Source organism: Spea bombifrons, chromosome 4 (assembly GCF_027358695.1).
Source record: "Spea bombifrons isolate aSpeBom1 chromosome 4, aSpeBom1.2.pri, whole genome shotgun sequence".
Lineage (NCBI taxonomy): Eukaryota > Metazoa > Chordata > Amphibia > Anura > Pelobatidae > Spea > Spea bombifrons.
Genome location: NC_071090.1, coordinates 69,032,954 through 69,051,070, shown reverse-complemented (window position 1 = coordinate 69,051,070; position 18,117 = coordinate 69,032,954). Strand labels below are relative to the sequence as shown.

Below are 18,117 nucleotides of genomic sequence, written 5' to 3'. Positions count from 1 at the left end.
ACCACTACCACTTCCGATGGGAGGCTGTTCCACTTACCTACCACCATCTCGGTATTTCTTTCATATAATATCTAAGCCTCTGACCCACTAATTTTATATAATGATAATTAGGTATGCACCAAAATGGACCGAAAATTCAGGATTCACTTGGCCGAAGCCAAAACCAGAAATGACCCCCACCTTTAAAAATAAAAAATAACCACACTTTCATTAAAAGTAACACACCAAAATTGGACCAAAAATCCCCAATATTAATATATATCTAATATAAATATCTATCTATCTATCTATATATATATATATATATATATATATATATATATAATATATAATAATCACACTCCTATCATGCCCAGGCAGCTAGTACATGCTAGAACCTGGGCATGATAGGAGTGTGATTACAGGCTCTCTATGCCATGCTATCCCCACACACACACTTACACATCCATGCTATCACACACTCTCATTCACAAACATTAATTCACTCATTCATATATCCTCCCCGACCCCCTTACCCGAACTGAAGATCTCTCACTCGCAGACTTCTGCAGGGGCCCAACTTCTTCCCTCTGCAACTTCTCTTGTCCCGCCCCCAGGGGAAGAAGGAAGGGAGCAGACTCATGTGACGTGCATTCACGGGACTCTGCTGGACAGAGCAACGCACAGGAAAGCAGCCTGGCCCCTGCGGACAATTGTTTTCGGACGTTTTTTTTTTTTTTTATTTTGGCATTTTGCCGAAGATTTGATGATAATCTCTTGTTTTAGTCAGGACCTTTTCAACAGTACATAGAGAAGTAATCAGAACCTTACGGATCTAATGCAATTTTTTTTCTTAACCCAGGAGCGTGTAATTAGTCCTTTTTGTTTCTGTATAAATATTCACTGTACGACAAATTTGTTTGAAAACAAATTTAATTGATGATAAAGAACAGAGGATGGTAGCAGAAAATAGGAAATTATCCGCTGCTTGATATCGCATTGCATTGTCACCAAATTATTGCAGAAACTCCGTGCTGTGCAGTGTGGCAGCAGTCAACATTAATTCAGATCAATGTCAGGTACACAAAGTGTTCAGAACGAGTGAGCATGCGCAGAGACTGTGAATACGAAATTGGTTACTTGATAAAAGCATGCACGTGGCGTTCGCAACACGCGTGAATACCATCCAAGTTAATCTAAGAGATCCATTCGCTAAAACGCATGTTTTTTTATGAGTTTACCGATGCAGTAAAGATTTCAGCTTCTTGGCTTAACAATGCGTTTTAAAAGCCCAAAGTCAAGTAAGACTTGGGCATGTGTACCTACTGTTTTAGGAGGGACAATAAATACCTCTATGGAAGTTAAACCCTGCTGCCCCTCTTAACACCCCAATGATCCTATTTTCTAGGATCTTAGAATGTGTTCTGGATAGTAGTGTCTTGCTGTATATATAGAAACAGCAGAAAATGGTTTCTAAATTCATATAAAAGGAAATCGCTCATCTAAATGGCTTTAATTTATTACACAGAATTGTACTGTGTTAGCAACAGAGAGAAAGCAAATTTGGTAAATATGATCCCTTTATTACCGAAGTGACACATATAATGGATTGCAAGCTTTCAAGGCTATCTAGGTCTCTTCTTCAGGCATAATATAATATGCCTGAAAAAAGATCTAGATAGTCTCCAAAGCTTGCAATCCATTATATGTGTCACTTTGGCAATACAGGGATCATATTTATGAAAACTGCTGGTCACATGCTTCTACCTGCAATCTCTAAAACAAAATGTCTGTCTACGTTTGGTTATTTGACATGTTGAGAGGGATGGATTTGGGTTTATATCTCTTGTGCACTTAAGACAAATTCACTAATAGCTGACATCCGCTATTAACACCTCTGCAACTGTATTTGACAACGCTTCCGTTGCCAGGAACCCCTACAGAAAAAATATTGACTAAATGGTTGAGCTGGCTACAAATAAAAACTAAAATGTACCATGTTGTGGTTTGAGTTCTACTTGCACAGTAAATTTTGCTGTAAAGTTTTCTGAAAGTTAAAGCAGTGCTCATTCAGAGTTTTTAGATGAAAATTTTTAGGTCGCATTAAGATTGGGACAAAAGGTTTATTAACTATTAACCTATTTGATGAATTCCCAGACTGCTACTTCAGTAACCGTCTAGGGGAAATTACAACGTTGAAGCAGTGAGGGAGAGATATAAGGCTGTCCTGGACATTTCACATAACCAAAGACCAAAGAAAATAAAAATGTTAGGTTATATAGCACGGTTCCTGTGGCTCTTCCTTCTGAGGCATTTAAGGTTTCTGTATTAAATGTAAAAAAACACATAGTGCTAAAACGCCTTTATTCAATGTAAGCTGTGTCAGATAAGAATGCCTTATTCATTTATCCTGGTTTTATTTTTAACATAAAGCAGAGGGCCTAATGTCTCCTGTGTACCCACAATTAGCTTTCTAAGCCCATCTTCTGTCTGTTGTTGCCGGGGGATTGTTCCTGTGCATGCATTAAGAGCAGCTGCATTGTGATGGGGGAGCAGCCATGCCATATCAGAGTCACGCTTATGATGATTGATAACAGGCAGGGTTCAGTGTTAACTTCGGTTGTCACACAGGCTGGAAGAGAAACTGCTTTGTATTGGCTTTTGCCTTGATTTATGAAAAGGTTGCCAGATGAAAAAGACATCACATCAAATCGGCACAGTTTGAATCAGCCCTATAAAACAGGAGGATAACTATTACAAACAATAACGGCAATTATGTTCGTTACGTGCCTTACAGCATAGCATGCCTATTGATGGGGCTCCTTTACAACGTATAATGGACTCTATAGGTCAACACAATGGTCTTCTACAAAGCCTAAAACACAGAGCACAAATAGAAGCCTGGAAATGTTTTATCCGTTTAGCTTTAGCTTTAGCTTTGCAGAAACTACATGCTATTAAATTATGAGGAAGGAACAGTCCTTGGTATTGATACTTCTGAAAAGTACCCCCTTGTATGGTTTTTCTGCTGATAAACCCCCACTGTTCCCTATTAACAAGGGTGGAGTTGGCGAGGAATATATTTTGTTCTATAAAACATGTGGAGGTTACATCTGTTTCAGCTAATCAGGATGCCTGCAAATTGTCATACTTCACAGCACACTTCTTCCATGTTCAGTGAGATAAAATTCCCTTGGCAGAGTCATTTCAGCAGTTACAAGTATGACAGTACAAAGCTCAGTTGAGAACTCGGCATTATATCATATTTCCACCAGTGACATTGGCATTATGAGTGTCTTAAGTCCAATGTAATGTCATTTAAGGTCATGCAAACACGAATAGGGTAGACCATAGCAAGACCAAGTGTCATGTGAGGTATACAAGTACATATGAGGTACAAGACTAGATGGGCTGTCTATATTTCTAGGATTAATCACAGCTGTGGTTACTGTAGATACAGGATTTAGTTCAAAGAAAGTCATCACGCACACTTCCAGCGATATCGTAGAGTACAATTACTGCTATGGTATATTGACATGTTTTGAAACAAATGTTTTCTGGGTGTTATATAATAGGGAAGTTGAAGTATCCTTTAACAAAACATACGGGCAGAAACACTAGTTATGGGCCCTGTTCGGCAGAAGTTGGCAGCCTTTGTGGGGGGGTGGGTTGAGGAGAAGAGTAGATAATGTAAAGGGGAGACAGTCGCCATCAGAGCTATTCACATCGTTAATTATATTGCTTGAGAAAGTAGATTAAAAAATGTTTGTGTAGATCAGTTTCTCAGTGTTCTTAGAGCCAGATATATTTGATCATGTATGGTATATTAACCACTGGCATAACGGTTTCCCCGTTGCAGCCACATTTTTTGGGGGGCACCTGTCTTTTCTTGGCACTAACACATAGAGTGTAAGAAACGTGAGGAAGCGGAAGAGCTTTCACTGGCCGAGGGCGACAATCGTAGGAAGGCAGGGTTGTGTTATTGAGTGTGTCTGTGCAAGTACGTTAGTAAATAAGTATGTTAGCATGTATGTAGCTATGTTACTTTGCTTGCATAAATGTGTGTGGGAGGGGCTTGCCAACTGGGGAAAATATTTTGTTACGCCACTGATATCCAGCTCCTGCGCTAGTTTGCACGAGGTCCAGAAGGTGAATTCAGAGGAACCTGACACACACACAAAAAAAAGAAAAAAAAAAGAAATTGACCCTCCAATGTTTGTTTGTTCTCTTCACATCTCTGTATAATATGTTGAAGTGATTTTTGTTTTTGCATTAGTGGAATTTGACTGCAGATAAGAGCTATTCAGCCCATCTAGTCTGGCCTTTTTTTTCTGATGTAAGAACTTGGACCTTAATTAGCATTCGATCTTAGATTCTGGGTAGCCATCTTTCTCCCTATAGAAGAATGGTTACATGCTTATTCTGAAATTAAGAAATATTCACACTGTTTAGGGATGCAAGAACTTTATTATAAAATTACCCATAGATGGTATAGAACACCGGCCCAGATTTCTAAATATGATAAAAATTCCTCAGGGCTCTGTTGGAGATGTGGGAAGGAAGACGGTACAATTTATCATATGTGGTGGGAATGTGAAGAGGTGAGATTAATTGTATCAACTCTTTTCAAGATAATTGAAGAGTTGGTTGGCTGTATAATTAAACCATCTCCCCAAATATTTATTTTTCATATGGGTCTTACAAAATTTCATAAAATACAGAGAAATCTCATTGTACAATTAATTCTAGCATGTAAACTCGTTATAGCGAGGAATTGGAAAAAGAAAGGTAAAATAAGTTGGAATGAGATACATGCTCAAATCCAACATCAACATAAAATGGAAAAAGGTTATTATATGAACATAGCTAAAAGTAACATATATATTGATATCTGGAAACCATGGGTAACCCGCACACAAGCAGAACTAGAAACTGAAAATTGAATAGAAATAACCACAACAAATTTAAGAGATACTGAGATGCTATTATTGATCTTTTCCTTACGGATAAACGTATTTATAATATATATATGACTTATTTATGAATGTGTATATATATATATATGTTTAAGTATTGTTGTTTGTATTTTTCTGTTTTTTATGTTGTCTAAGTAAGGTATTTATTAAGAATTTATGTCTGTATGTTATTTGATACGTTTATAATAAAAAAAAAAGAACTTGGACCTTAATTAGCATTCGATCTTAGATTCTGGGTAGCCATCTTTCTATGCCGTGCATGTTGAAATTCACACTCTTTATAAGCACTTTACCACTGTTGATGGGAGGCTGATCATTGTAGGTTTAATGTGACACAACAACATTTTCTGTCTTGTGTCTATTATAGTGGGATAGGTAGACAAACTAGGTCTAGGTGGCATTTGTCTGTTGCAGTCAAAGTTGCATATTATAAGGTTAGTATAAATCAGAAGCTAGGTATGTTGTAATGTAAGTAGATTCGTATAGGTGATATTGTGGTTCCAGCAACTTACTATTCTGAACCAGACATACGTTTTAAAATGTTTGGATAGCTTCAACCACCTTTATTGCCATATCTGTGTCCTCTGTGGACTATCGGCAATAAATCACAATAAAGGTTGGTGTGTGGATCCATTTACGAAGGCAGACCTCATTTAAATATCAATTTGTATTGATCCAGAACTATTGCACTGAAATGGGTTAAATAGTAAATATACTTAAAAGCATGAGGTCACGCATGAGTGCTAATATAGATTCCAGATGTGTCTATTATTAGTTCTTACATGCTTAGAGACTTTAAGTAGAGAAAAAAAGGTCTACATGAAACCTACAATGATCAGGTAATTTTTTATTTTGAAATTTCATCTTATTTTTTAGGTTTCCTACAGTGCTTGATATTAAGATGTTAAGGTGCTATACTTCCTCAGTATTTTTGTTATATGTTTAGTGGTTAAAAAAATAACATAGTAGGCCAATGATTTGCAATAGAAACAGGTAAGCCATCTAGTGGCATGATGAAACCCAATCTGGATTAGTACAGGCATATCAAGCCTTGCATGTGCCTGCTGCACCCAGCCCATTCCTGTATTGTCCAATCAGACATTGAGCTAAAGGCAAGCTATAAATTTGACTACTCAGCAAAAGCAGTAGCGTAATGGACAAGATTCATCATGAAGATGAAATGTGGTTATTTTGAGTTTATCCCTATAATGTATGTATATATATGTGTGTGTGTATATTATACAGTACTGAGCAAAAGTTTTAGGAAGGTATGGGAAAAAAAGTACGAATGCTTTCAAAAATAGAGATGTTTATAGTTAAAGTGCAAAGTGAGTGAACAGAAGAAAAATCAATATTTGGTGTGACCACCCTTTGCCTTTAAAACCGCATCAGTTCCAGGTACACTTGCACAAAGTCAAGGATTTTGTAGGCGTATAGTTAGATGTATGATTAAAACAGTTATACCAAACAGGTGCTAATGATCATTCGTTTGTGTAGGTTGAAACACCATTATTAACTGAAACGGAAACAGCTATGTAGGAAGAATAAAACATAAGGTTGGTGCACTGCGTCAGCAAGGTCTCTCACTGGAGGAAATTTTAAAGGCAAACAGTAGTTTCCAGATGTTCTGTCCAAGCTCTTTTGAAGAAGCACAAAGAAACGGGCAGTGTTTGGGAACATACGCTCAGTGGTCGACCAAGGAAACTTAGTGCAGCAGATGATACACTTCATGCTTAGTTCCCTTGACAATCAGGAGATGTCCAGTAGTGACCCAGATACACCCATCTACTGTCTGGAGACGTTTGTTCAGAAGTGGTCTTCATGGAAGACATGAAGCTAATAAACCATACCTCGGACAAGGAAACAATGCCAAGTGACTCAACTATTCACGAAAATGGCAGCAGATGCTCTGGACTGATGAATCAAACTATTGAAATACTTGACCGTAGCAGAAGGCAGTTTGCTGCCTTGCTGGAAAGTGGTACAAGAATGAGTGATTGCAGTCAGCGGTGAAGCAAGGTGAATGTGACTTGCAAGTTTGGGTTTGTATTGCTGAAAATGGAGTTGGGGATTTGGTCAGAATTAATGGTCTCCTCAATGCTGAGAAGTGCAGGCAGATACTTATCAATCATGCAATACCATAAAGGAGGCATGCCTGGCCAGAAATATATTCTGCAGCATGACAACGAACCCCAAACATACAGCCAAAGTCATTAAGATCTATCTACAGCATATAGAAGAACAATGAGTGTTGGGGGTTGTGGTGTGGACCTCACAGAGCCACCGATCTTTACATAAACCAGTCTATCTGGTATTACATTGAGGAAGAAGCAATGGAGGCTGCCTAAATCCACAGAACTTTGGTTAGCACCCCAAGATGTTTGGAACAACCTACCTCCTGAGTTACTTTGACAAAGATTTTTCTTCGGTTCTCTCATTTTGCATTTTGTTAAATTATAAAAATAAACGTCTATTTTTGAAAGCGTTCTTACTATACAGCATTTTTTTCACACCGGCCTAAAACTTTTGCACAGTACTTTGTCTACGTATGAATGTATATAAACTATATATGTCAGTGTGAGTTTCATTTTTATTGTTCATAATATTCTTGCTTGTCTGTCACTTGTGGGACTGATTTTGTATCTAAATTATACTCATTGCTGTGGTGATATGGATTAAGATATCCTTGGTGCCGAGTCCTTTGGAAATATTAACACTAATATTAATAGGTTGTACCGTATTTGCTTGAATATAAGACAGGGTTTTTCAGAATGTTAATGCTGTGAAAAATACCCCTGAATTGGTACGTCTGGGGGCAGAGTGGCTTATAGGGGAGTATAAGGCATATCAGGGAGGCAGAGTAGCATATAGGGGGTATAAGGCATATCAGGGGGCCAGAGTGGAAAGCTGGGGGCAGGTTGGCAAATAAAAGGGGGAAAAAAGAAAGAAATGCATTTTTCTCAATCATAGTTTTTATTTAATATAAAAAATTGTTTACATGTGAATTAATATTTACCAGGGTAGTCTTATATTCAGGCTTTTTAAAATCAAATCAAATTTTGGGGGGTTGTCTTATAATCAAGCAAATACTGTGTTTTGTTGTTTCTCAATATGTTGGATGTATCAGTCTTTTCTGAGATGTCTTTATTACTTTAGTCTACATCCTATTCCTCTTCTGCTTTTCTTGACGGGAATCTGGTATCCCTAATGAACAAAGCTAGTTATTGCCTCAAAGATTTCAAATACCTCTGTGAGAGTTCAGAGAACTATGAGGCCTAGTCTAGAGCTCTCCTCAGAATACTATGATTGTCCATAAAGAATAACTAGGTGGCGGCACATAAGGCATTCAGGGGGATACGATTATCATATACAAGGATAATACAATGACCTGTCTAGGGGTCTTTTCACTCATAGAACCTTACAGGCCACATGGCACGGTCTCTAGAGTCAGTAAAAGATTCCTTTTTTGCAACCTTTAGCATAGGTGGTGTTCATCCTGGGAATGATTAGCCTTGTAGTCGAGCAGGGTTTTTTTTCCCTCTTGGGATAATAGCATCTTTTGTTAAATATGTGTTTACAAACTCTAACAATCTGAGTTTGTAAGTAAACAGTATTTTGTATGCTATGCTTGATCATCAATAAAATGCGAAACAGAAACCGCGCAGCTCATGAACTTTGCCAATTCATCAAGTTTAAAGTCATCTCCCATCGCCAAAAATAATTACCTATCTTATGACAGCCCTGGAAATTATCCATGGTAACTCTTTGCTAATAGCTTAAGTGGTTGGTTCATTTGACAGTTGTTAAGATGAGTCGTATACTGGGTCACAGAGCAGAAACCATTAATCTTGAGATACTACACTCATTCTACATTCGGAATTGTAATGGAGGACAAATTAGCGCTTCTTACCAGATTGTGATGATAGGGCATTGTTAGGAAAGTTAAGATCTCATTTTTTCAGTCATTCCAGCCATTTTCAAATCAAGAATAAATACACTAAAACTGGCACATTTATAATCATCGCAACTTTCAATCAAACAACTTGGTCAGTCGTAGACTTTCACGGGCTAGGATCCTATTTAACGACATTTTATGTATATCTATAATTTTATCATGGAAAGTATTTGTGTTAAGTGCTTCTTTTGATTTAATGATAAGTTTCGTTTTTTTGTTGTTGTTTTGTTTTTCTTGTTCTGCAAGATAAGTTTCTTGTTCTTAGAACACTAATATGATGCCCCAAATGTGCCTGGAGTTAAAGCTGCATGTGGCATAACTAAGTTAATTGATTACAGCTTTATTACAATTGATCACATTTTGGAGACATTTAGACTAAAAATCTCATGGCAGGGAAACTCTTTTTTTTCTGAAATTTTATTTATTTAGTTCAGTTCAGTTGATGCAATACAGTATACCATGCAAAGCATACAGTGAATCCGGCAACAACGCGCATCTTAAAATTGTTATGAATGCATAAGTTGCACAACGGAATAACAGAGAGAGAAAATACTAAAAACGTAACCACGAAAAAGTGAAACAAAAAGCAAGACAATATCATGCACTATTGGTGATCAGTCGGAGACTGCAATTCTACATGTGTTGTATTAACCAAAACTTAGAAGAATACTCTTCACCAAATAACCACGGTTTCCTAGTCTCACACAAAAGGAATAGTTTTAGATTTTTATCTGCAACCAAATTCAAGCTTGGTAGCTAAGAACAAACATATTAGAAATTTACTTTTATTAGTAGATCGGTTAAGTGATGGAGTAGGGCTATTTTGGGTCTTATCAGGAGATACCCACCGGAGCCAAAAAACATGAAGACGTCTGACCGAAGTAGAGCTTAGAATATTTGCAGAATATAAGTGAATGAGTGTATCCCGGTGTTCTACAAAAACATCCATACAAATTGAAATCTGTGATTAAAACATGCTATTTGTCTTGTAAATGCCTCAATCAGTTCCACAAATAGCTATAAATGGTTCACATAAGTCACAAGTCACCATTAACCGCATTCCCTAAAACAGTTGTCTACCTTTTGTTGAATTGTTGGGAGGTATGCTGTTTGATGTTATTTCTCAAACTTTCTATCTTTAAGAGTTTAAAATGATGTGCCTCAACCACAGATGATACAAATATCCAAAGCAGTTTTTTTATATACTTTTTTTTGTTGTTGTTCAGCCACATGGATCTGCCATTAGTTGAGTTGTGGTCCAGAGCTCCGACAAACAAGTAAACATGGGATTACATGTTAGCAAAGTTTAAATAGTCACATACAGTTTCCAAAATAATGATTTCCAAATTCTTTTCATGCACGAGCTGCTTTGAAATGTACAAATCGCAAGATCACATCACATATGAATAGGTGTTTTTTAATCCTGCGTGTTACCATAATCAAGCTTTGATTTTGCTATATATATATATATATATATATATATATATTTTTGTTCTTGTCCTTTTATTATCTGCATCTTTTCATTAGGTAATTCTGCAGTCTTGGCATGTTTCGAGTGGCTACTGAAGTCGTGTACATTAGCGAGACTAGGGAATCAATTGCTAACACTGTATCACGCCTTTACTAGCAGAGCTTGCATGGGCTTCGTGTTCGCATGGATTTGTCTGACCCTGTGTTTTATGACTGTATAATGTCTGACAGTAATCTCATTTGGAGTTTTCCCAAAAGTGAAAACTGTGCATTAAGGCAGCATAGCAAGTACCTCCAATCAATACAAGGCCAGCACTTTCTCTGTGTATGCTAATCTAGGAAAATTCTGCGGCTGTCCGGGGGGGGGTTAGGGGGGGTTAGCTGGAGCCATTTCTGTCGAGGCCTCATCAATATCACATTGGAGTGGCTAAAGAGATCGGAAATGGATATGGGAGCGTATGAAAATACAATGAGCGCTAGTCATAAGCAGACAGGACATCAGGGGCTTGAAATGGGTATTGACTGTTGAATGCGAAAGCTCATTTGATTTATTACATGTCAGGAGTGTTGATATGTGCGGGGCTTGCTAATGTCACCTCTGGCATTCGATAAAACAATCTAGTCCTAGTTTTGCTTTTAATGGCAACAAAATATTAGCACTTTTGCTATCGAAGGGGGGAACCCCTTATATTTGTACTAACGTGCCCTTTTGCAGGTCAGAAATGCATTGCTCTGGGGATCGTATGTATGATTTCACAGCAATATAGAAAAAGTGAAACGATTTGTGCCCCATCCCCTGTGTTATGCATCGTGTTCACCTCTGCAGAAAAAGAAATGCTACCTCTCCTGGCCAGGTTTTATTACTATGTTTAGCTTTGTTTACCTGCCAGTTGGTAAATTAGTTCCAAGGTATCTTGTACCATCGTTGAAGAGTATAAACAAAAATTAGATCTGAACCATAAAACATTACAATTGCCATGTGTATGGCATTCTGGAGCATTTGTACCAAATATGATCATTTTTTATTCTGTTTTATTGTGTTAGCATTGCTAGATGGCCATTGGAGGACATGTAGCAACCTGGTGTGTGTGAAGTTGCAAGCATTAAGTGTAGGTTGTTTTAATCTTCATGTTTGTATTTCAGTGTTGTTGCTATATATTATATATGTGTGCAATAGATAAACGGGATTTTACCTGGAATATGTATCATTAACTATTTGAGTTGGGTCTTTTACCTTGTTTGGCATTCAAGGGGTTAGTGATCAAACCATCTTATAAAAATACCGGTAATATTGTGCAGTGTTTTATTTACAATACTCTCTATTCTGTTCTCTATTCCAGGAGGTATGAGGCTCATCCAATTTGTGCTGACCTGCAGGCGAAGATTCTCCAGTGCTATCAGCAGAACCCACAGCAGACGCTGAGCTGCTCTGCATTGGCCAGGCAGTACCTGCAGTGTGTTAACAGCGCCAAACAGGTGAGCCCACAACTGCTTTGTATGCGAGGAGAGCGGGAGTATCCCGCAGGCTTCTGTGTCCTGTTAACGGAGGAGACTTGGTGTCATTTATTAAGTCTGTTATTTCAATACTCATTTAGTGTATGCGTCCAGGGTTCCGATAATGGAATCATTCTCATGCATTCGTAAATTGTAACGTCCTTTTTGGTGTTGACAAGCAGATTGGTAGGCTTGCAAGTCTGCCTTTCCTTTCTTTCTTAGGTCTCGGTTTTCTTAAAACATCTATATTAGCGGTTTCCAACCTTTCATGTAATATTTCCTGCTTCTGAGTAGCAATCAATTCATCAAGCTACTACAGAATATCATGCAAATGTTTTTTTCTATATTAAACATTCTATTTCGATTTGTGTACTTGAACTATATTTATTTGCAAGAAGGTTTGCAAGGTCTGAGTTTGTTCACCAATGGAAGAGCTGTCATGAGTATTTACAGGTGACCTGTGCTTTCAAGTCCCATACTTCACTATTAATTATGAAGGACCAATACTTTCAGGTTTCTATTAATTTATACAGGGTATGCCGGGCTCTTCCTGCAGCAGAGGCTCACTGGTTTGGACATTCATAATGTGCATTGAAGTTAAGAAATTAAGACTTCAGCTCTCACAAACTCTCCTGTTAACTCTGCCTTTAGTCAATAGATATATATGATTTTATTGTTTGCTTCTAAAGATCCGATAACCTTGTGCATTTCTATGTTCTTTTTAACAAAGTAGAACTATTTTATTTTGTGCAAACTCCACAAAAAGCATCTATTTTAAAGAGACTGACAGATGATTATGCATATATTATCCTTTATGTAGAATTTCAATTTATGTAAGCATTAAAATGTTATAGAAACCCTCGTGTTATTTATGTGCATGACCAGTGATGAGCACTTCGGTTGTAAAGATATTGTCACCGTTTTGTCTGTTGACCTCACGTATCTAGCCTGCTAATGAATGTTTAGAAAGTGAGTACCTAGTACACTAGGCAGTTTGAAAAATACCCCTACTTTCGTTGGAGCTAATTCTTATACTGAAGTAACAGGGCTGAAAAATTCTGTACAGAAAATCTGCCGTTGGAAATTTAGATAATTCTGTTCTTATTACAAGATTAAGATCCAGACCCCAGGAAGGAAACAATTTGAATTTTCATCCCAAATCTGCTTCTGCTTCGTTAGGCCGTCTCTGTTCTGTATTCACTGACAGCAGCTGGCGTTTGTTTCTCCTTTCTTAGTCGATTTACCTGCACTGACTGCGAAAGTACGGCGTGATTGTCCTTAGTTGTCAGGCCCGTACGCTGCTGGCACTACCATATGAAATGCAATATGAGTTGTGCTCACTCTCGGTTTACCTGCTTGAATACTTTTTGTGAGCCCTTCAGCAGTGAAACTTCATTTTAAAAACGTTTACAGAAGTTAATAAAGGCGACCTTGAAGGCAAAAGGGGAAAAAAAACACCTTCCATTTGTAACTTTGTTGAAGTATTGAAAAGTTTTATAATAACGAACATCAGAACAGTGCTGGAAGGATAGGATATATTGCACTGGGAATCTGGGTTCAGCCAATCCCTGTTGAAATCAATAATTGGAAACACTATAACGCTGGACCCCGCGAGGATTGTGTTTATTGACTATTCACGTCATATTGTTTCCACAATACTAATTACATGTATAAATCAGAGAAAAAAGTAATGTGTGTGTGCAGGTTGGGTGATGTGATCGCCAAGGTTATGCGTGTTGGGAAGTTGATAATAACACAGAAAGTTGGGTTGTTTCATTTATTCTTCAAGCTAAAGTTTGTGTAGTCATTCCGTTATTCCTCCATCAGGCAAACCGTGCTAGGCTGCCATTTTCCTCACATATTTGTTATTGTTTGAAGCTTTGTGTATAATTGCATTATTTGGCACTGTTCCAAACGATGTAGGTTTGTGTAGATACTGGCTTACCGCTGATGTGTAAACACAATATACCGTCTTATGTTCTGAGAGTTAGGTTTCTCTAGCATAGTGTCCTAGAGCGTGCTGTAATTTGATTATTATTTTTTTTATTGATATAGCGCCAACAATTTACGCCGCACTTCATATGTTCAAGGGGAATGACAAAACTAGAACTGACAGACTAAGACAAGAATCCAGAAGCTACTAAAACATGTCATATGCTATATTGCTGTTTAGTGATCTCACACTGAAGTTTGCATTTGTTTAGCTTTTCCCATCGCTAAAATAACCATTTTTCTCTCTTGTAACGCAGACCATGCTTGGAAGAGGCGGCTAGACCCTGCGTGTTCATAATAATGAAGCATATCTGGGCTTGTTGTGACGGGAGGCTGCACAATATCCAATGGAAGTGAATGCATCAAAGAAAGTAGTAGTATGTCCTCACACTTATGTATGCACTACCTGTCATCCCCTATCCGCTGAAGGAACCTGTATACATTTATATTCCGGAATACGGGTTTGTGAGCACCCCAGTGCTCCTGCTATTATGCAACAGATTCTCTGACTATGACCTGTTTTCATTTACCAAGTGTAAAATCGTGATTACATCCCAAAGCATTCTCTCGTTTAACCTTTCTGTTAAAATGATGTCTCTGGTGCCGCTTTTATTTAAGGAGAAATTGCAGCTCTATCTGCTGTGCTGTACTGTTGCATATCAGTACATGTGCACTATTTGACTTTCACACCTGGATTCCTAATTAAATAAATATATTTTCTGAATGAGATATTCAAGCTTATATTTATTTTGTTTTCAATGGAGTTTAGAGAAGCAACATACACGTGAGAAGCAACATACAGGAGATGGTTAGTGGAGATTAAGTGCCTAAATTAAGTGCTTCATGTGTATAAGTGTATAAAGCAGGGATGGGTTTCAGGGCTGTTTATATATATATATATATATTTGTATTGCAAAACCTTTTAACTAAAACCAAACATATGCAAGTTTCAGGATTAAATGTGCATTTTCCCCTTCAGTCCATCTCTGTCTGTAGCCATTTATGCAAACATAGAACGGGCAGTGTTGTTTGCAAGGAATAGACTTTTGGGGGGGATGTCATCTTGCCGATTTTATATATTGTACCAATATATAAGAGTGGTAGGTGACAGTCCTGATAAACAAAATAAGAAACAACAAATGGAAAATTGGTGGGTTTTTTTGAGCAAGTAAGAACACTGACATTGGCCAAGGTCAGAGGAAGTAAAATTTACTTATTTTATTGAGTGTTTTCATCAGTGTTTTCTACAGTTCAATGGTTCTGGCAAATAATTACACCACAACTTTCTTCTGTAGCAATTCTGCACTTGAAGGACATTTCCAACACACTAATGTATTGATTTTCTACCAAGCCATCAGGATGAAGATAGGCCGGTACTGTTGGTCCCACCACCAGTACAGAGTTCAGTCTGAAATCTGAAATAAATTAGGCCGCTTCTCGCGCTTAGAGATCTCAGATTGGCTTCCATGTCATGGAAAAAGTAGGGTGGGCCAGCTCAGGACACATTTTAAAACAAAAACATCTTGCTATTCTTCTATGTGTGCTAACAATTTTACTATTATGATTGCCGGACGCACCAGAGCTACACAAGTAACAATGTTTTTGGAGCTAAGACTAACCTAGGAAAGTAGTTTTGCATACACTGAGGAAGAGAGCTGTCTGAGGAAAGAACACCCTAGCCCCATTAAACCTTAAACGTTGTAAACCTCCCCACCATATCTGCTGCAGGTGGGCTGAAGATGAAAGGATGCTGCAGCCATTTGCATGGTGACAGAGGGTTTGATGCAGAGCAGCGGCGTGCCCTGTGTAAATCAAGCTTCGTTTGCCTTCCAAGACAGGAAAAAAAATTGTGGGTTTGATCACTGCTGACATCTGGTGTTTAAGCATCAGTGTGTAGTGTTAAAACATTACGAAACAAAACACATGCACCGCACCTCAGTGTTTAAACCTGAGCCGCCTGATATTAAAATGTTAAAGATGTGCAGGCCAGGGTTTGTATGAAAACAACATTGTTGAGTAGAATGTATATTTATATTTGTAATATAAATTAACAACCGCTAACAGTGATATAGATTTATTAAACCTGATTCCAAAGCATAACGATTCAAGCTACAGATGCATTTTCAATCACACGTGTCACAAACCTTAATTGTGTCATCCTTAGTGTTGGACCACAAAATATTGTTATTAACACAATCTGCTACTTTGCTTCCATAGTTTCTGTTAATGTAGCCTTATTGTAGACTCTATATTAAGAAAATAAATACAATCACTTTTGCTTAACCCCTTAACGACAATCCCCGTACATGTACGGGGTTGCCGTGCAACGGGTTAACGACAATGCCCGTACATGTACGGGCTGCCGTTAAATAGCTGCATCGTTTTCGCCGCGATCGGCGGCTTTGCAGCATCCACGGAAGCCTCACAAGTGAGGCTGACCGTGGATCCGGGGAGGGCAGCCCTCGGCAGCCCTCCCCGGAAGAAAAATGGCCGCCGCCGCAACGATCATCAAAGATCGCGGCGGCGCCCGGCTAAAACAGCTTAGGAAGCGATCTGAATCGCTTCCTAAGCATAAATGGTGTTACTGACATGCCTCGATATCGAGGCATGTCAGTAACACTACCCCCCTACCCCGATCACCTTGTGATTGCTCCGAAGAGCAACCACAAGTGCCATCCTGTAAATGACGTTGCCGTCATTCACAGGATGGCATCAACAATAAATATGAGTTCATAGAGGGTCTATCCAGACCCTCTTGTGAACTCTCGAGCTCCTCCTGCAGGTTGAATGCAGGTACTGCATCCAACCATGCAAGGTCAATGGAGCCCAGCTCACTAATGAGTGATTAGTAAAAAAAAATTAAAAAAAAAAGTAAAATGTTTAAAAAAAATAAAAATAATATGGTAACATATAAAAATCCCCACTGTCACCAAAAAAAAAAAAAAAATTAATAAGCAAGTCCTAAAATTCTTTATCTTTACAAAAATTCCAGCATGGAAAGAGTTAAAATATTGGCATTACAAATGCCCATAGGGTGTCTCGTATTAAAAAATGCATGAGTGGATGGGATAAATTGAATTGGCCGGGTTCAAAGGTGTCCCAAATATGGGACATGGGGGCAGTAGGATCAGATGTCTAAATGGCCAAAAAATACACACCTCACAAAGGCGGCCTTTTACCTCCCAAATAACCCAACAAACCCATGCATGTGGGGTATCACTGCACTCAGGAGATGTTACTGAACACATATTGGGGTGTTGTTTGACACGGACATATACCAGGAGCGATAAATTTATACCTGAAGTACAACGTGTGTGAAAAAAATACAAAAAAATGTACTACCATAAAGTTTCACAAAGGCTGGTGGTAAAATTAGTGCATGGAAAGGGTTAAATTACCAGCATGTGAAATACCTTGGGGTGTCTAGTTTTTAAAAATATATGACTTGATGGGGTAAATTGCATTGGCCGGCTTCAAAGATACCCGAAATGGCACATGGGGGGAAGAATTACCAGATTTGGAAAAAAAGGTTTTGAAATAGCAAAACGCTACCTGTACTTATTGCCCCATAACGTGCAGAAAAAAGCAAAAAAACATAAAAACATTGGGTATTTCTAAACTCAGGACAAATAGTAGAATCTATTTAGCAGGTTTTTTCATTCGTTTTTAGAGATGAGTAAAAGTTTTTTGTTTAAAAAGTGAGAAAAAGTAATTTTTTAACAAAAAATCCCCATATTTTATCATTTTTTTTATAGTAAATTAGATGATATGATAAAATTAATGGTATCTAAAGAAAGCCCTGTTTGTCCTGAAAAAAACAATATATAATATGTGTGGGAGCACGAAATGAGAAAGAAGAAAATCACAGCTAAACAGCAACACCGAAAAATGTTAAAATAGCCATTGTCCCACAATATACTACGAGTAAAAACCCCTATTGTCCTTAAGGGGTTAAATATGCTATTCATATCTCAAATCAGAGTAACAGACTTTAAAGACCTCAGAAGTCAGTCCTTCAGGTATGACAGACGAAGGCATAAAACAACCAATGCATAGACTGTACTAGAAAGCCATTTGCTGCCCATTGGTAAGAATAGTCACAGTGTTGGTGTCCATACTCTGTTATCAGGTGCCCGTTTTTGGAGTTTTAAGAAAAAATGCACTTGCTGATGCTCACTTACATCTGTCTCCTTGTCCCCGATGTTCACTGCATATGTCTGTAAAGTACGCTTGGTTCCTCGCTGTCTCAGT

At 38.0% G+C, this 18,117-nt stretch overlaps 1 protein-coding gene across 1 annotated transcript in view; it reads left to right on the top strand.

The window, feature by feature from the left end:
• Positions 1-14,595, top strand: part of CHCHD3 (coiled-coil-helix-coiled-coil-helix domain containing 3) — an 88,558-nt gene extending 73,963 nt beyond the window's left edge. Inside the window, exons 7-8 of the mRNA XM_053462197.1 lie at positions 11,721-11,856; positions 14,124-14,595. Coding sequence (XP_053318172.1) covers positions 11,721-11,856; positions 14,124-14,147 — 160 coding nt within the window. The 3' untranslated portion in view covers positions 14,148-14,595. The remainder of the gene's footprint in view (positions 1-11,720; positions 11,857-14,123) is intronic.
• The last annotated feature ends 3,522 nt before the right edge of the window (positions 14,596-18,117 follow it).